Source organism: Chlorocebus sabaeus, chromosome 5 (genome assembly GCF_047675955.1).
Source record: "Chlorocebus sabaeus isolate Y175 chromosome 5, mChlSab1.0.hap1, whole genome shotgun sequence".
Lineage (NCBI taxonomy): Eukaryota > Metazoa > Chordata > Mammalia > Primates > Cercopithecidae > Chlorocebus > Chlorocebus sabaeus.
Window position 1 is genome coordinate 78,517,222 of NC_132908.1, and position 19,472 is coordinate 78,536,693.

Consider the following 19,472-nt stretch of genomic DNA (forward strand, 5'->3'; position numbering starts at 1 on the left):
GGGCAAGATTGTGCCACTGCACTCCAGCCTGGGCAACAGAGTGAGACTTCATCTTCCAAAAAACAAAAACAAAAACAAAAAAAAACAGCATTGAAACTAGCTTGTCTTGGACAGCTGCACTTGCATTATGTAAGCGCACAGGGAACCCAGCGTACACAGGGAAACCCATGTCCTCGTGTTGGCAGCCGAATGGAGGGAGTGTGGGCGTCCTTGTCTAGTAACTGAACTGGTGTGTGGGCTGGGGGTTGACCTTGGGGCTGTTGGTGAACACATGTGTTGTTGAGCCTGCCACGTTTCTCCCTATAGTGGACTGCTGGGACGGGCCCGATGGGAAGCCCATCATCTACCACGGCTGGACGCGGACCACCAAGATCAAGTTTGACGACGTCGTACAGGCCATCAAAGAGCACGCCTTTGTTACCTCAAGGTCAGTTGGCTGATTTCTGGGTGGTGTGACTTAAAGAAGAAGGCAGCTAGGATTGGATGAGCAGATGCACAGACAGGCAAACACACATAGACGCCTCCCTCCAAACGTAGGAAGGCCTGGGCCCCATCTTGGCCAAAGCCAGTGCCATCAAGTTCTCACCCAAGTGTTAGTGCCCCCTGCAGGCCAAGAGTGCAGGTTACTCCCGGAATCTAGAGCCCCTAGGAGGCTCTGGCTGGGGAACCCTGTGGCTGCTCCGTGCCCACCCCACCTCCTCATTCTGTCTGGCCCCCACTTTCAGAACCCTTGAAAGAGAAGGAAAGGCTGGGCGCAGTGGCTCACGCCTGTAATCCTGGCACTTCGGGAGTCTGAGGTGTGATTACCTGAGGTCAGGAGTTGGAGAAGAACCTGGGCAACATGGTGAAACCCCGTCTCTATCAAAAATACAAAAAAAAAAAAAAAATCAGCTGGGTGCAGTGGCATGCACCTGTGGTCCCAGCTACTAGGGAAGCTGAGGTGGGAGGATTGTTTGAACCTGGGAGGGAGAGGTTACAATGAGCTGAGATTGCGCCACTGCACTCCAGCCTAGGCAACGGAGCGAGACCCTGTCTCAAAGGAAAAAAAAAAAGAGAGGCAAGGAAAGTTAAAATTCTCCTTCTGTCCTAATTCCCTCTTTTCTGCCTAGTTGTCACCCCCACCAAACCTGTTTCTACAGGCAGAATCCAAGCAGCCAGTAGTGGTGGTGGTGTATTTCTTGAATAGCTGCCTGGGGCCAGGCTCTGTGCTAGGTCCTTTGTACATGTGATCATCTTAATTCTTTTCCGCAAAGTGGGTATGGTCATCCCCATTTAACAGATGAGTATAAATTGAGGCAAGGAGAGGTTAAGTGGATGAGAACATTTAGGTTTGTTTAAAGGGTTTCTAACCTCAGGTCTAATCCTTTTCTGTCCCACTAGAAGATCTTGATTTGGGCTGGAGGTCAACGGAATTGTTCTGTAAACGGCCAGATAGAAATATTTCAGGCTAGCCGGGCACGGTGGCTCACGCCTGTAATCCCAGCACTTTGGGAGGCTGGGACGGGCGGATCACGAGGTCAGGAGATCGAGACCATCCTGGCTAACACGGTGAAACCCCGTCTCTACTGAAAAATACAAAAAAGAAACTAGCCGGGCATGGTGGCGGGCGCCTGTAGTCCCAGCTACTCAGGAGGCTGAGGCAGGAGAATGGCGTGAACCTGGGAGGCAGAGCTTGCAGTGAGCTGAGATCGTGCCACTGCACTCCAGCCTGGGTGGCAGAGTGAGACTCCATCTAAAAAAAAAAAAGAAAGAAATATTTCAGGTTTTGTGGGTCCTGTGGTCTCTGTTGCAACTATTCAGCCCTGTTGCTGAAGTGCAAAACAGCCGTGGACAAGAGGTAAACAGATGGGCTTGGCTGTGTTCCGGTTGAAACTTGAATTACAAATTACAGAAATAGATGGCAGGCCAGATTTGGGGTGGAGGCCGTCATATACTGTCTCCTGGTCTGGGTTCCTTATTCTTTCTGAGAGCTGGCAACAGGCCTTCTGTAGGCTCAGTGGAATGATAGTTGTCTTTTTATTCCTTCTGGGGTAGAATAGCACTTATGAATATGGGTTCTGAATCCTTTTTCACAAGTTTGAATCCGGCTGTGAAGTACTAGCTTGGGCAAAGCACTTACCATTCTATGCCTCAGTTCCCACGTTAAAAAACAGAGGTGAAAATTGTGTGCACCTCACAGGGCAGTTGTGAGGATTAAATGAGATGCCATTACAGCAAGTGCTAAATGCAGGCATAGAGTTTGGTGTTCAGTCAATAAGATCGATTTTCTTTCTTTCCTTCTTTCTTTCTTTCCTTCTTTCCTTTCTTTCCTTCCCTTTCCCTCCCTCCCTTCCTTCCTTCCCTTTCCCTCCCTCCCTTCCTTCCTTCCCTTTCCCTCCCTCCCTCCCTCCCTTCCCTTTCCCTCCCTCCCTCCCTCCCTTCCCTCTCCCTCCCTCCCTCCCTCCCTCCCTCCCTTCCTCCCTTCCTCCCTTCCTCCCTTCCTCCCTTCCTCCCTTCCTCCCTTCCTTCCTTCCTTCCTTCCTTCCTTCCTTCCTTCCTTCCTTCCTTCCTTCCTTCCTTCCTTCCTTTTTTCTTCTCTTCTCTTCTCTTCTCTTCTTTCTTTTCTGAGATGTAGTCTCGCTCTGTCACCCAGGCTAGAGTACAATGGCAGTATCTCAGCTCACTGCAACCTCCACCTCCCAAGTTCAAGTAATTCCCCCATCTCAGCCTCCTGAGTAGCTGGGATTACAGGCACTTGCCATCATGCCTGACTAATTTTTGTATTTTTGTAGAGACAGGGTTTCACTATGTTGGCCAGGCTGGTCTTGAACTCATGACCTCAGGTGATTCTCCTGCCTCAGCCTCCCGAAGAGCTGGGATTATGGGCATGAGCCACCGTGCCCAGTCTGAGTGGTCATTTTTATTGCATTTATCGCAGATGTCCCTCGAGCTGGGTGGAGGTGTTGCTCTGAGACGATGAAATTACGGACGTCTTTTCCCACTTGGCAAAAACCTTTCAATGAAAGCATATGATGTCTGCCTCGCAGTGTTCTCCCCCATAGGGCCCTAGCCCTTCTTAGTGCCAGCCTCTGCCAGGCAGATAGAAGGAGCCTGTGTTAACAGACACTGTGGAGGGGCTGCTTACACTGCTTTGAGAGTTTGCTTTCCTTTTCAGGACATAGGTGCTTATGGTTGGGAGTTGATAGTCACTCATTGAACATTATCTCATTCGTGGCTAGAGAAAGTTTTTTCTGGTTAAAATAGGCCTGGAATCATCTAACACCTATAGGGCTAGAACTCTGTAATTACACATGAATGCATTAATGTTTTTGCAGCAAAAGGCATCCTTATTGGTATTAAGAGGGATTTAAAAAAATGATGGCAAGCAGCATTCATTCGAATGGTTCACATTTTGCTGCCAGTTAAGTTTTGATACCAACTTAGTAGCCTTTGTTCTAAAAGCTTTTTAGCTGTTGTGTTCTAGTAAGGGTGTGTGGATCAGGATCGGGGAATGAGCTGGGTCCACGCTTCCCAGGAGTGATGAGGCTATGATTTACTTGAGCTGGAACATGGTTAAGGATTTTATTTTTATCATCGTCAGTTTATTTTCACTTTTACCTTCATTTCTATCGAGTGATGTGGTTTCCTGTTTATGGAAGTGACATAGCTACCTTTAGAATAATTTTGTTTTCGGCCAGGCGCGGTGGCTCGCGCCTGTAATCCCAGCACTTTGGGAGGCTGAGGCGGGTGGATCACAAGGTCAGGAGATTGAGACCATCCTGGCTAACACAGTGAAACCCCGTCTCTACTAAAAATACAAAAAATTAGTCGGGTGTGGTGGCGGGTGCTTGTAGTCGCAGCTACTCTGGGAAGCTGAGGCAAGAGAATGACGTGAACCCGGGAGGCGGAGCTTGCAGTGAGCCTAGAGACTCCATCTCAAAAAAAAAGAAAAAAAAAAAAGTAATTTTGTTTCATAGTAAATGCTATGCACAAGCCTCAAATGGATTCTCGGTGGGAAAAACCCCATGTATACACTATGTTTCTTGGATAACTGGGGAAATCTGAGTATGTCTAATGATGAATATGTCTAACGATCATTGTTTAAAGATAATTTCCTGGGGTGACATGGTGTGGTGAAGTCGGGGGATGTTCTTATTCTTAAGAGATACCTGTGGAGGATGTCCACGCCTCATTTCAGTTGCTTCAGGAGAAAACGTAAATACATGTATAAATGAAATACAAATATAGGCTGGGCACAGTGGCTCACACCTATAATCCCAGCACTTTCGGAGGCCGTGGTGGGTGGATCAACCGAAGTCAGGAGTTTGAGACCAGCCTGGCCAACATGGTGAAACCCTGTCTCTACTAAAAATACAAAAAATTAGCTGGGCATGCTGGCAGGCATCTGTAATCTCAGCTAGTTAGGAGGCTGAGGCAGGAGAATTGCTTGAACTTGGGAGGCAGAGGTTGCAATGAGCTGAAGTCGTGCCATTGCACTTTATCTGGGCAATGAGTGAAACTCCATCTCCAAAAATGTAAAAATAAATAACTAAATGAGTTTTCTGCTCCCTCAGGAGGAGTGTGCATGTGTATATGTTCACACACACACACATAAATATATATATGCGTATATATGTATGTATGTATATGCATGTACTAATACGTGAATGTATATAGACGGAGATAGGTGATCCTTATTGGTGAATTCTGTAACTGAATTGACCTACTTGCTAAAATTGACTTGTAACCCCTAATCAAATCTCAAAGCACTCTGAGGTCATTTTGAGACACGCACAAAGTGTGGGAAATGAGACTCACGTGACGCACATGTGTTCAGCTGAGGTTAAGCAAAGCAGCGCTCACCTTCCTGGTCTACAGCGTGAAAGCTTCAGCAAGTGTCCTTCTCACCATCTGTTGAGTGCCACATTTTTCCTGTTTTTGAGCTTTTTCTTGGTAATTTTGCTGTTCAGATGGCCCGAAGCACAGTGCTGAGGGCTGCCTGGTGTTCCGGAGCATGACGAAGGCTGTGATGTGCCCCATGGAGAAAATATCTGTGTCAGACACGCTTCATTCAGGCACAGATTGTAGTGATGCTGGCTGTGAGCCCGACGTCAGTCAACAATATATACCAAATCAGGTGTCTTTAAACAGAAACACACATAAAACAAGGTCAGATTTTGATCTGTTGAGGTAAACGTTGTGACCACAGGCTCAAAAGGCCCTGACCCTGTATTTCTCCTTAGGAGCAATGGCTCAGGTATTTGCCAATCAGTGTTGGTGGTGACTTTATGGACCATAACCTCAATAGATGAGAAAAATCAACTCTAGATACACACACACAAATGATCTATAAATGCAGACACCTTATATAAATATACATATATACACATACAAATAAATGTATGCATGCATACATATGTAAATTACCTGTGTGTGCATATGAATGAGAGTATATGAAACCAATACACCTTATAAATAAAGGAAAATAAATATACTAAAGTAGGTAGATGCGCATGTGGGACAATGTCAATGTTGGTGACCCTAGGTGAAGCTTACATGGGTGCTTATTGCACTGTCTTTGATCTTTTCTGTAAGTTTGAAATTTAAAAAAAATTAGAGACTTTTTCCTGTAAGTTTAAAGACTTGAATGGATGGAAAAAAAGAATAGAGAAAAGGTGCATTCTGGGGTATGGGGAAGCTCCTGAATCAGACTGCAGCTGTTCTGAGCCCCAAGGCTTGTGCCCTCACACCCAGGGTGAGGTCCTCTCCTGGGAGGGCAGATGTGGGGGCTGTGTCCCGAGCAGCACCCAGTTTCTGTTGCCCCGGGGCTGAGCTGGCCTGGCCCCTCTGTGGAGCAGATGCAGAGGTGCCTGCTCCCCCTGCCGAGCTGCCCATCCTCTTCCCCCTGCAGCTTCCCAGTGATCCTGTCCATCGAGGAGCACTGCAGTGTGGAGCAGCAGCGTCACATGGCCAAGACCTTCAAGGAAGTGTTTGGCGACCTGCTGCTGATGAAGCCCACAGAGGCCAGCGCTGACCAGCTGCCCTCGCCCAGCCAGCTGCGGGAGAAGATCATCATCAAGGTAGGCACCCCGGGTGCTGCTGTCAGCTTTTCAGGGAGCCCAGTGGCTCGGTTCCCTGGCTCTGGGTCCCATTCACCAAGTTCTGTGTCCTACTGGGCCTGCTCCAGGTCCTACTCTACAGGCTCAAACCCGCTCTCCTTACTAACACTGTGACCCCAGGCAAAGTCATTGACCTTTGGGAGCCTCTGTTCTCACCATTCTCAGGGGGAGGTAATACTAGAACCCACCTGGCCAACTTGCTGGGAGTATCATATGAGGGAAGGCGTGCACAGTGCGTGGAACTGCGCCTGTCCTGTAGTTGGTGCTATGTTAAAGGCTAACTTGTTATGGTTTCTTCGTTCATTGGTGAACCTTCCCCACCCTCTGTCGGAGTCAGCCTTATTTGAGGTGCTGGAGGTGTCCAGCGACCTGGGTGCTGTTCCTGTGATTGGAGCTTCCGGTTCTGTGGGAGGCGGGCAGTGGCTAGAAAACGCTAAGTGCAGCAATAGAGCTGTTATTCCTAGTGCTACAGGGGAGATGAGTGATTATATCTGTGCCTAGGGATGCCACGGTAACATTTGGATTTTTGAATTATTAGGATAAAGAGACCAGATATGCAGTGGCTTAAAGCACAGAAGAGTTTATTTCTTCCCCACAGGAGGGAGAATGTTCTGTGAGTTTTGAGCTCTAACCCACAAGGTGACTCAGGGACCTGGGAACCCCCATTCTGCTCTACCATCTCTCAGGGCAGCAGTTTTCAACTGGGGTTTTACAGACCCCCAAAGAATCCACGGTTAGAATCAGAGGGGCATGTGAACTTCAAAAGAAAAAAAATTACATCTTTATTTGTTTAACCTTTACATAAAACTTAATACTTCCTTCCATTATGAACGTTGGCAGCAAGCCACTTGGGGGCTCTGTCACCAGTGGAAGTCATGAGTATTTTCTTATCACATTTACAGTTACTGCAAATATTTCAAAATAATGTGCTCGTCATCACTTTGGAATTATGGAGGTTATAAGATCTGCCTCTAGATCTTATTTAAGATGTTAATAAAGAAACACGTCTATTAGTGTATTGCAAATATTTATTTAATATCTTTTTTTTTTTTTTGGAGATGGAGTCTCACTCTGTCCCCCAGGCTGGAGTGCAGTGGCGCGATCTCGGCTCACTGCAAGCTCTGCCTCCCGGGTTCATGTCATTCTCCTGCCTCAGCCTCCCAGAGTAGCTGGGACAACAGGAGCCGCCACTACGCCCGGCTAATTGTTTTTTGTATTTTTAGTAGAGACGGGGTTTCACCGTGTTGGCCAGGATGGTTTCGATCTCCTGACTTCGTGATCTGCCCGTCTCAGCCTCCCAAAGTGCTGGGATTACAGGCGTGAGCCACCGTGCCCGGCCTATTTAATGTCTTAATCGTGTTTTAATATAATCGAGTTTCCTTTGTAATTTTATGCATTATTATTCTGAGAAAGGGGTCTGTAGCCTTCTCCAGATTTTGAAGGAGCTCATTACACAAAAATGGTGAAGGGACTTTGCTTTGTCCTTGTTTGTGTGGTAGACGCTGGGTCTCAGGCACATCCAAGTTACAGCTCAGAGCACGGGAAGTCCAAGGGTGTCCAGGGCAAATGGTTTCTGGTAAGCAAGTCAGCTGTCCCGTCCTTTTGTGTTCTGTGCATGAGAACTCAGTCGTATTACCTGCAAGGGTGGTGGAATCTGAAGTCCCTAGCGGGCAGCCTTTGATGGAAGGAGCGAATGTGAATTTTGTTGACATTCCCACAAGCTCATGGGGAAGGACAAACAGCTGTTTCCTAGGTATTTCAGTGTGTTCATGCAGCTGTCACAAAATACTATAAACTGGGTGGCTTATAAACAACAGGAACTGATTTATCACGGTTCTGGAGGCTGGAAGTTCAAGGTCAGGGTGCTGGTATGAGAGTCCTCTTCCAAGTTTTAGGCTGTCAACTTCTAGTTGTGTCCTCACATGGTGAAAGGGGTCAGGCAGCTCTCTGGGGCCTCTTTTATTTTTAAATATTTATTTATTAATAAATAACCATCTGGGACATGGAGATATCTTTGGCCTCTTTTATAAGGGCACCATTCCAATTCATGAGAGCTCTACCCTCATTCCCATTCATGAGAGCTCTACCCTCATTCCCATTCATGAGAGCTCTACTCTCATTCCCATTCATGAGAGCTCTACTCTCATTCCCATTCATGAGGACTCTACCCTCATGACCTAATCACCTTCTGTGTTAACCCATTCTCACACTGCTCATAAAGACATACCCAAGGCATACCCAAGGCTGGGTAATTTATAAAGGAAAGACGTTTAAGGGACTCATGGTTCCACATGGCTGGGGAGGCCTCACAGTCATGTCAGAAGATGAAGGAGGAGCAAAGTCACATCTTACACTGTGGCAGGCAAGAGAGCTTGTGCAGGGAAACTCCCATTTATAAAACCAGATCTCATGAGATGTGTTCACTATCACAAGAATAGCACCTGAAAGACCCGCCCCCATGATTCAATTACCTCCCACTGGGTTCCTCCCATAACATGTGGGAATTATGGGAGCTACAATTCAAGATGAGATTTGGGTGGGGACACAGCCACCATCTTCCAAAACCACCGTCTCCAAATACCATTACAATGGGGATTAGGTTTCAACATACACATTTTGGGAGGACACAGACATTCAGACCATAGCAGTAAGCAGAGAAAGGGGGATGTCCTACCAGGTTGGGGGAATAGCACGCACAGGGGTGTGGGTGGTGTCAACATGTGGCATATACCCTCAGTTGTCGCTGGGTCACCAAGATACATTGGGCACAATCCTTATGTTCCAAGAAGTCATGGTTTGGTAGGGAGACAAACCCATCAACAGAGGAACACCAGGCAGTGCAAGGAGCTTTGGCTAAGCCGAACCAGAGGAGGGGATGTTGGTACCCCCATGGGTAAGAGCGTCAGTGCACAGGGAGTGTTTGGCCAAGACTGTGACCCTCAAGGTACAGATGTTTACTTAAGCAGGAGATTAGCTGTCATTGTCTTAGCCTTGCCGATGAGAAGTGTGAGGCCTGGAGAAGTGCAGCCACCTGCCCAGGGTCACGAGTTAACAAAATAGCTCCCGCGCTGTTTGCGCCCAGGCAGTTGTTTCGGAGATGCCAAGGGATGCTTCCTGGCAGGATGAGGGGTGGAGGGAGCTTGGCCATGGAGGGTCCATGGCTTCTCAAGCACCTGGTTGGTGACTCTTCAGGGCAGCCTGGTTGCATTTGCTCTTCCCTGCTCCCAGCTCATTCCTTCTGTTTCCATTAGGATGGCTTGCTGCGTGTTCCCAGGGATTTTTCAGCTCTTGTTCTAGGATGCAAAGTACTGAAGGCCCCTTTAAGAGCACCCTCTGCCCCACACCTGATATGCTGTGGCTTACTTCTTTCTATTTCAAGAAATGAGGTGAAAATGGCATTGGCCAGTCACCTTGTACAATGCACTGGGCTACGCATGGTCATATGTATCTTCTTCCTCAGTCTCGTCACGACACTGCAGGACGAAAAACCTCAGCCCTTGCCCACTTTACAGATGTGGACATTGAGATTCAGAGGTTAAATAGCTCAGCCAGGGTCACACATTTAGTATTTGCTGAGGAAATAATTCAAGGTCAAGGTGGTCTGCCCTCAAAGCCTGCTTTCCCATGCCTGTATCATGTATCATGCTGCCATTCACAGCGGGACACTGAGGTCCTGCTTCACTGTGGACATTTATCTTTCACGTTCTTTGACTTACGGGATCCCACAGGGGCTGCTACATCCCCATTTTATGAGACAGATTACTGAGACTCTGATGGTGACTCAGCCAAGGTCACATGGCCAGTAAGGTAATAGGCCTTGAATTCAAATCTGGGTCTGACTGTCCATCCTGAGCTCCTTCACTAGGTTACATGACCCTCAACTTACAGATGCTTGCCTGAGTGGGAGGCCAGGTGTCATCACTATCTTAATCTTGCAGATGAGAAGTCTGAGGCTCAGAGAAGTGTAGTCACTTGCCCGGGGTCACACAGCTGGTCGAATAGCTTTAGTGCTGTTTACACCCAGGTCGCCTTAGTCTAATCCCCAGCAGGTCTCCTGCCATCCTGCCCAGCCTGTTCCCTCTGGACTGCAGCCTGCCTTTCCCTCTGTGTGCTGGAGAAGGCTGGGCACAGGGGGTGTTGCGTATTCACCGAGTATCAACAGAGCACTTACTGTCTGCTAAGTGCTCTTCTAGCACAAGAGACTCAACAGGAAGCAAAACAACATCCCTGCCCTTATTGGGCTTATATTCTAGCCGTGAAGACAGAAGACAATCGCATGGTGTGTGTAGGGCTAGAAATGTGAGACGAATAAAGCAGGCCTGGGGCTAGAGAGTGGCAGGATGGGAAAGGGAGTGTGGGCTATTTTTATTCATTTATTTATTTTTGGGACAGAGTCTCACTCTGTTGCTCGGACTGGAGTGCAGTGGTGCAGTCTCAGCTCACTGCAACCTCTACCTCCCAGGTTCAAGCAATCTTACTGTCTCAGCCTCCAGAGTAGCTGGGATTACAGATGCGTGCCACCACGCCTGGCTAATTTTTATATTTTTGTAGATACAGGTTTTCGCCATGTTGGCCAGGCTGATCTTGAACTCCTGAGCTCAAGTGATCTGTCTGCTTCAGTCTCCCAAAGTGTTGGGCTTATAGGCGTGAGCCACTGTGCCCGGCCAGTATAGACTATATTTAGATGAAACTATAAGGAAAGGTCCTCCTCCTTGTTCAGGGTAACCTGGAGAGCTGAACAGACTAAGAGGGAAGCCGGGCAGCAAGAACAGGCAGTGCAAAGGCCCTGGGTGGGAAGAGGCAGATGAAGGCTGCTGGCTCGAAGACCTAAACTTGGGTCTCCATGGAGACAGTCTATGTGTATGTTTTCCCCTCAGCATAAGAAACTGGGTCCCCGAGGCGACGTGGATGTCAACGTGGAGGACAAGAAGGATGAGCACAAGCAACAGGGAGAGCTGTACATGTGGGATTCCATTGACCAGGTGGGCCTTGGTCCCTTCCCATAGCCACTATGGCCACCCCCCTCGCAGCTGCTTCTTGGAGCCTTGCAGGGAGCTCTGAGAATATGCTTGTCTTTCCCATTTTTAGTCAAGTGAGTTTTTGCCATGCAAATTTACCTTCCTACTTAAACTTTATGTATTTTGTGGGACAGGGTCTCACTCTGTCACCCAGGCTGGAGTGCAGTGGTGTGATCGCGGCTTACTGCAGCCTTGACCTCCCAGGCTCCAGTGATCCTTCCACCTCGACCTCCCTGAGTCTCTGGGACTGCATGTGCGCACCACCATGCCTGGCTAATTTTTTGTATTTTTACAGAGACGGGATTTAGTCACGTTGCCAAGGCTGATTTCAAACTCCTGGGCTCAAGCAATCCTCCCATCTTGGCCTCTCAAAGTGCTGAGATTATAGGCATGAGCCGCTAAACCTGGCCAACTTTATTTTCCTTTTGCATTTTTAATGTTTTACTTTGAAATAATTCTAGATTCAATATAATATATTTACATACACATACAAATGGTATGGGATATTCCCATCTAGCTTTACCAAGCTTCTCCAAATGTTATTAATAACATCCTACATAAGCACAGTATAATTAGTGCAATCAGGAAATTAACATTGGTACAATACTAATAATTAGTTTATAGACTGTATTTCAGTGTTACCACTGTGTCCATTCAGGCTGTTTTCCTGTTTCGGGATCCAGTACCTGTTGCCGCGTGCGCTTAGGTTGCCCTGACTCCCTCGTGTCCTCCAATCCAGAGTTGTTGCACCAGAAGCCTTATTTTTCAGGCTGTAATGCTGCTTCTATCCCTTTACCTAATGTGTATATCCATTTTTGAGTATGTTTTTACATGTCTTCTTATATCCTAGATATAAACATAACGGCAATATTTATTATTTATTTATTTTAGATAGTCTTGCTCCATTGCCCAGGCTGGAGTACAGTGGTACCATCTCAGCTCACCACAGACTCCACCTCCCGGTTGAAGTGATTGTCGTGCCTTAGCTTCCTGAGTAGCTGGGACCACAGGCGCGCACCACCGTGCCCTACTAATTTTTGTAGTCTTAGTAGAGATGGTGTTTCACTATGTTGGCCAGGCTGGTCTTGAACTCCTGATCTCAAGTGATCTGCCCACCTCGGCTTCCTGAAGTGCTAGGATTACAAGCATGGGCCACTGTGACCAGCCAAAAATGGCTATATTTAAGTAAAGAATTAAGTTGGGCCAGGCACGGTGGCTCATGCCTATAATCCTAGCACCTTGGGAGGCTGAGGCGGGCAGATCATGAGGTCAGGAGATCGAGACTATCCCGGCCAACATGGTGAAACCCCGTCTCTACTAAAAATACAAAAATAAACTGGGCATGGTGGCACGTGCCTATAGTCCAAGCTACTCGGGAGGCTGAGGCAGGAGAATTACTTGAACCTGGGAGGCGGAGGTTTCAGTGAGCTGAGATTGAGCCACTGCACTCCAGCCTGGGTGACAGAGGGAGACTCTGTCTCAAAAAAAAAAAAAAAAAAAAGGGGGCAGCACACCTACGTGGCACATGTATATGTGTGTAACAAACCTGCACATTGTGCACATGTATCCTAGAACTTAAAGTATAATAAAAAAATAAAAATAAAAACATTATTAAAAAAAAAGAAAGTTTCTGCATACGCTGCACCCAGCCTCCTCTCACATTAACATCATGCATGACAGTAAAACAGTGACCAAAACTAAGAACTTAACACTGGTACTTTACAGTGAAACCAGAGACTAAATTTCACCAGTTTAAAAAAAAAAAAAAGGTCATTAAGCGACAAGTAAATATTGAAGGTGAGATCTCTAGACAAACTGGACAGAAAATCCTGTTAGTCTTAAAAGGTAGATGAAATAGAAAAGAAAATGATGAGGAGTTGTACCTACCTTAGACACATGGATTTAAAAAGTCCAAAAAGAAGCTCAAATACTAAAAGAAGCTCAAAACGCATCAATGTTTTAAAAAAGAAATGCCTTGAAGAGAATTGAACTCAGAGAAGTCACCATAAATGTCTGTGAAACTGGGAAAAGCACATCCACAGCAGATGCCGGGGTGACGCCCTGCAGGGCTCCTGGGCTCCAGAGTTGATGAAGTAGAGGACTTGGGGGGCACTAATACCTGTTTCACTTTCTAGAAATGGACTCGGCACTACTGCGCCGTTGCCGATGCCAAGCTGTCCTTCAGTGATGACATTGAACAGACTACGGAGGAGGAAGTGCCCCAGGTAGGGGGCACCCTAGCCACATAGGGAGGAGGTCCCCAGGGGCCCACAAGGACCAGCCAGCCCCCGGGACCTCCTGGATTCTCTGGCTTCAACTGGCAAGGGGATGCTCAGCTGAAGAAGCTGCTGCTACTCTGGGTACCATGGCCTGGTTGGCTTGTCTCTGATTGGCTGGCTGCTGCAGGTGCTTTAACCAGTGAGGTTCAAGATGCTCTCCTGCTCTCTAAAGGGCCTGATTGGCCTTAGATGGAGGCCGGTACTCTGGCTTGGTCCCAGGCTTTCCTGTTGCCCTCTCCTCCAGCTGTGGTCATCTTTCCCGCTGTTTATTTCTGCAGCCCCTAGGGCATCATGGCTCTCAGACTTCCCACAGAACAGAATGGAGGGCTATGCTAGGAACCCCTCACTCCATGTCTGAGGATGCCAGGAGGCCACCATGAATGAGGGCTCTCAGGAGTGGGAGGCAGGCGGAGGAGGGTAGTGGGTCCTATTTTGCCAGACCCCTTCGGGTGGGGACCAGCTGAGACTGGCCTGTCTGTGCTATCTGGTGCCCTGGGTCAGGGTGAGACAGAAGGACCTGTCAAGTGATGCTGGGGTTTGGTCCAAGGCTTTCAGAAACCCCCCCTCTCTTTGCGGCCCAGGATATACCCCCTACAGAGCTACATTTTGGGGAGAAATGGTTCCACAAGAAGGTGGAGAAGAGGACGAGTGCCGAGAAGTTGCTGCAGGAATACTGCATGGAGACGGGGGGCAAGGACGGCACCTTCCTGGTTCGGGAGAGCGAGACCTTCCCCAATGACTACACCCTGTCTTTCTGGTAATGCCCCCGACCCAGGGAACACCAGCCTTCTCCTCCACGCCGGCCGGATGAGGCAGGGTGGCAAGTGGTTCTAGCTCAGGCAGGAATTGGGCAGGCTGGGACCTGAATCCCAGGTTTCATTTGTCACGCTCTTCTAGGCTGGGACAAGAGTGAGGTGGGTGTGACTCACCTGGGCACAGTAATCCAGATTAATGAAATTTCAGGGCAATCTTTTAAAAAATCAAAAGTAATGCAAAAACGTCTGTGACGAGCAAAATACGAACATTTTAGACTAAGACAAGATCTAACCCTACACTTAGATGATGTGGCCTCACTCACTTCCCCCGGTCCTGGCCCTGGAGTGGGTCCTGCAGCTCTGGATGATTCAGACAGCTTTCTAGCATCTCCGTCTCCTCCGTAAAAGGGGGACGCTATAGCTGTCCTTTTGAAGCCGTCATAGGCTGTGATGAGCTTGTGCATTCATTCATCCACTCACTTATCCATGTGTCAGTGCATTAAAAGATACTTCTTGAGGGTGTGCCCTGGGCTAGGTGCAGTACTTACACCAGACAGACAGTGTCTTTGTCCTCCTGGACATTAGCGTCTTTCGAAGGAGATGGGCAATGAAAAAGTAGTCACTCAGATGATATGCAAGTATAGTTGTGATGAGTGCAGTGAAACAAGGCAAGATAAAGGGACATCCTTCCCTTTATTGGGGGGGTATAATGTGAGTTGGGATTTATGAAAGTCTGTGAGAGAAGGCGCTGATGCCACGATGTGGGGAACGGTCTGGAAAACATTCCTAAAAGAAGACAAGACCTGAAAGAGGGAAATTATAATTCTGTCACTTAAAAAAAGATTGTGATAGGGTCTTGCTCTGTCGCCTAGGCTGTAGTACAATGGTGCAATCTCGGCTCACTGCAGCCTCAAACTCCTGGCTCAAGCAATCCTATCTCAGCCATTTAAGTAGCTGGGACTACAGGCACATGCCACGACACCTGGATAATCTTTAAACTTTTTGTAGAGCTGGAGTCTCACTACGTTGCCCAGGCTGGTTTTGAACTCAGCTTAAGCAGTCCTCTGGCCTCAGCCTCCTAAAGCACTAGGATTACAGCTGTAAGCCATTGCACCTGGCTGAAAATTAGAATACTAATAACACACAAATAATACTGGACACCTAAATGATGCTTACCATGTGCCGGGCAGTATTCCAGACACCTCGTGTGTGTGGTCTCGTTTGCTCTTCAGGATGCCTCTTTGAGGTGGACACTGTTATCATCCCTGTCAGACCGCTAGGGTAGTAATACACCATGGCTCAGGACGGGTGACCTGCTCCAGGACAGTTAGCTCATATGTGGCAGAGCTGGGATTTGAATCCAGGCATCCTGGCTCTAGAGAAGCATTTATATAGATAAGAGGGGGATGGGGGTGGGGTGGGGTGTGGGAAGTAGGTAGAATGTTCTAGAATCCAGGCTGAGGGTCTAGCCTATGCTAAGGCCCTGCATCCGTTTTTGTTTTTTGTTTTGTTTTTTTTTGAGATGGAGTCTTGCTCCGTCACCCAGGCTGGAGTGCAGTGGTGCGATCTCACCTCACTGCAACCTCCACCTCCCGGGTACAAGTGATTCTCCTGCCTCAGCCTCCCAAGTAGCTGGGATTACAGGCATGCGCCACCATGCCTAGCTAATTTTTGTATTTTTAGTAGAGACGAGATTTCACTGTGTTGGCCAGGCTGGTCTCGAACTCCTGACCTCAGGTGATCCACCGGCCTCGGCCTCCCAGAGTGTTGGGATTACAGGTGTGAGCCACTGCGCCCAGCCTCCTGTGTCTGTTCTAGGAGCAGAGGGAAGGTTGTGTGGCCACATATGATGTCCCCACCTCGGAGGCCCTGGCTGCCACAGTGGCCTGGCCTGTGTTCTCCCAGCCCTGATGGTGTCCTCTCCCCGCAGGCGGTCAGGCCGGGTCCAGCACTGCCGGATCCGTTCCACCACGGAGGGTGGAACCCTGAAGTACTACCTGACTGACAACCTCACCTTCAGCAGCATCTACGCCCTCATCCAGCACTACCGCGAGACGCACCTGCGCTGCGCCGAGTTCGAGCTGCGGCTCACGGACCCTGTGCCCAACCCCAACCCCCACGAGTCCAAGCCGTACGTGTCTGAGAGTGGAGCAGGAGGCAGGCGGTGGTCGGGTTAGCTCCTCTAGGCATAGAAGCTGGCCTAGTGGTTCAGCCGGGCCAGACCCCCAGGACACCCTCGCCTGGGCCCATCAGGGTCTCAAAATTGCCGAGGTGGCGGGTTTCCAAATTCCTGGCACCATGAGCTGTGTCCTTTTCTCTTTTCTTTGTTTCCTCCCCTCTCTTTTCTCCTTTCCCTTTCTTCTACTTTGTCTTCATAGCCCCGAGGCTTTGGGCTTTGATTTTCAGAGGGTCATTCTGGCCCAGGATATCCTCCTACCTTTCAGAGCTCCTTCCTGTTTGTTCTGAAAATGAACAAGAAAACAATGATGGTAAAAGTCTCCCTTTGATTTTTTTGTCTAGTGAAATGAGTATCAAGGTAGGCCTTGCGAAGGGTCAACAAATCCCGGGAATAAAGAAAAAACAATTTTTAGGCAGAAAACTGCTAACATGTACATTTCCGAGGAGGCCGTATTACTTATAGCAACTTTTTTTTTTTTCCCCACTTTTTCTGTCAAATTTTCCTATGGATTGCCTCTTAAAACTTGCTATTTCTTATGTTAAGAAATAACCCGAAAACTACCCAAAATCCTGTGAAACTCCTGCTGTGCTATCTTCAGTTTTCTGAGACACGTGGTAATAACTGTGCCTCCCTAGGCACTTGACTTTTCGGCTTTGGGCTGCTTGGGTGGATGAAGAGAAATCAATTTTTTGAGACTGGGTGTTGCTCTGTTGCCCAGGCTGGAGTGCAGCGGAACAATCAGGGCTCACAGCAGCCTCGAGCTCCTGGGCTCAAGTGATCCTCCCACCTCAGCCTCCTATCTGGGACTACAGGTGTGTGCCACTGTGCCCAACTAATTAATTAATTTATGTTGAGACCGGGTCTTGCTCTGTGTCCCAGGCTGGAGTGCAACGGCATGATCTCAGCTCACTGCAACCTCTGCCTCCCAGGTTCAAGAGATTCTTGTGCCTCAGTGTCCTGAGTAGATGGGATAATAGGCTCATGCCACTGGGCCTGGCCAATTTTTTTTTTTTTTTTTTGAGACAGTCTCGTTCTGCCACCCAGGCTGGAGTGCAGTGGCATGATCTCGGCTCACTGTAACCTCCGCCTCCTGGGTTCAAGTGATTCTCCTGCGTCAGCCTCCCGAGTAGCTGAGACTACAGGTGTATGCCACTATGCCTGGCTACTTTTTTGTATTTTTAGTAGAGATGGGGTTTCACCTTGTTAGCCAGGATGATCCCAGTCTCCTGACCTCATGATCCACCTGCCTCGGCCTCCCAAAGTCTGGGATTACAGGCGTGAGCCACTGTGCCTGGCCCAATTTTTGTATTTTTAGTAGAGATGGGGTTTCACCATGTTGGTCAGGCTGGTCTCAAACTCCTGGCTTCAAGCGATCCGCCTGCCTTGGCCTCCCAAAGTGCTGGGATTACAGGCATAAGCCACTGTGCCCAGTCTGTTTTATTTTTTTATAGAGATGGGGTCTCATTGTATTGGCCAGGCTGGTCTCAAACTCCTGACCCCAAGTGATTCTCCCGCCTCAGCCTCCCAAAGTGCTGGGATTTCAGGTGTGAACCACTGTGCCTGGCCCAGTGTATTATTTTGGGCTTGAAACAGATCCACAGGGTCTCCCACTGTTCTTTTTACAAATTGCTATTTTCTGAGGTGTTTTTGGCTGGGGAAGCCCACTGTGTGATTTCCATGGTCATTTCCAGGGCCAGGTTCCAGGTGTCACTGGCACTGTTATCTTGCCCTCTGCGGGTGGCCCACTGACAGCCTGGAGGCCACTCACCTGGTCGTTTTCCCTGGCCCTGTGCTGCAGGTGGTACTATGAGAGCCTGAGCCGCGGAGAGGCAGAGGACATGCTGATGAGGATCCCCCGGGACGGAGCCTTCCTGATCCGGAAGCGAGAGGGAAGCGACTCCTACGCCATCACCTTCAGGTGGGTGCGAGGGTGGGAGGCACACGCCCTCCACAGGGGCTTGGCAAGGACAGGTGTGGAGAGACAAGGGGGAATTTCAGGTGTGGGCTCACCTGCAGTGTCCCCCCATGAACCCCCCCCACCCCACCCCGAGCATCAGCGACAACAACAACAATTACAGCAAAAGCCGCTGCGAGGATGTGCGCTCCAGCGTGCCAGGCACAGTCTGTGTTCTCCAGGCAGGATGCCCTGTAGTAACTCACTTTGGCTTCCAGTAACATGACCATGATCCATATTTCTCAGAGGAGGAAACTGAGGCACAGCAAGATTAAGTAACTTGCTGAAGCAGGCAGCCAGTAAGTGGTGGAGGGTGGGATTCGAACCCAGACAACCTAGGCCTGTGATGATATAGATCTGTTTCCTCCCATCTGCAGCTGCTGTCCAACCACCTCTAGGCCTGTGGTTCTCTAATTTTACCCCAAAACACCAGATTCCCCCACTTTCACTAATGACAAGGAGTGGAGGAATGACTCAGACTCCGTGTAGCATACTGTCCCTCCGTCTCCCCAGCACCAGGGTTTCCCTGTATATTCTTACAGTGGTAACCGTCTGCCATATGTTGAGTTCCTAACTGTGTTCTAGACACTGGGCTGCCTTCGAGGCCTCATCTGATTGAATCCTTTGCTACAGCCTGTGAGAGGGAGGTCTAGTTATTACAAGGGAGGAAACAGGCCCAGAGAGGTTAAGTGACCTGCCTGGAGTCACACAGCCTCATAGTCAGCTGAGTCTGAGGTTCAGATGCAGGCCTTTTCGTCTCCAAAGTCTAAGCTCTTCACTCCAGAGTCTCCAGCCAGAGGCTTGGGGGCCAAATCAGGCCTGCGGGCGTCTTTTGTACACTGATGCGAAAAACTGAGAAATTTCACTGAAAAACTCAGAGATTGCTTCTTGTGAAAAATGGGAGGCAGTGAACACTCTGGGCCTGTGTTTCACGTGGGCGTGGTGGTTCCAGCTGCATGGCAGCTGCTGTGGGGGGTGTGGTTTGCCCCTGCCCACTCCTCTCCCCATTCCCTGTGCCCTGGTCCCATCCCCTGACGACCCTGCCAGGCTGCCCTCTGGGCGTTTGGATTTCTCTTCCCTCCTTGCCTGCACCACTGTGCCTGAGCCACCTCCCTGGGGACCGTGGTGACGGTCATTATCACTGCAGTTTACTGAGGGCCTACTGTGTGCTGGCTCCAGCCAGAGGGCA

At 48.9% G+C, this 19,472-nt stretch overlaps 1 protein-coding gene across 3 annotated transcripts in view; it reads left to right on the forward strand.

The window, feature by feature from the left end:
* PLCG2 (phospholipase C gamma 2) overlaps nt 1–19,472 on the forward strand; it is a 187,243-nt gene that overhangs the window by 119,897 nt on the left and 47,874 nt on the right. For all 3 annotated transcript variants that reach the window (XM_073015601.1, XM_007994182.3, XM_007994183.3), the window contains exons 13-19: nt 307–427; nt 5,891–6,059; nt 10,976–11,080; nt 13,252–13,341; nt 13,977–14,152; nt 16,081–16,281; nt 18,128–18,247. In XM_073015601.1, coding sequence (XP_072871702.1) covers nt 307–427; nt 5,891–6,059; nt 10,976–11,080; nt 13,252–13,341; nt 13,977–14,152; nt 16,081–16,281; nt 18,128–18,247 — 982 coding nt within the window. The remainder of the gene's footprint in view (nt 1–306; nt 428–5,890; nt 6,060–10,975; nt 11,081–13,251; nt 13,342–13,976; nt 14,153–16,080; nt 16,282–18,127; nt 18,248–19,472) is intronic.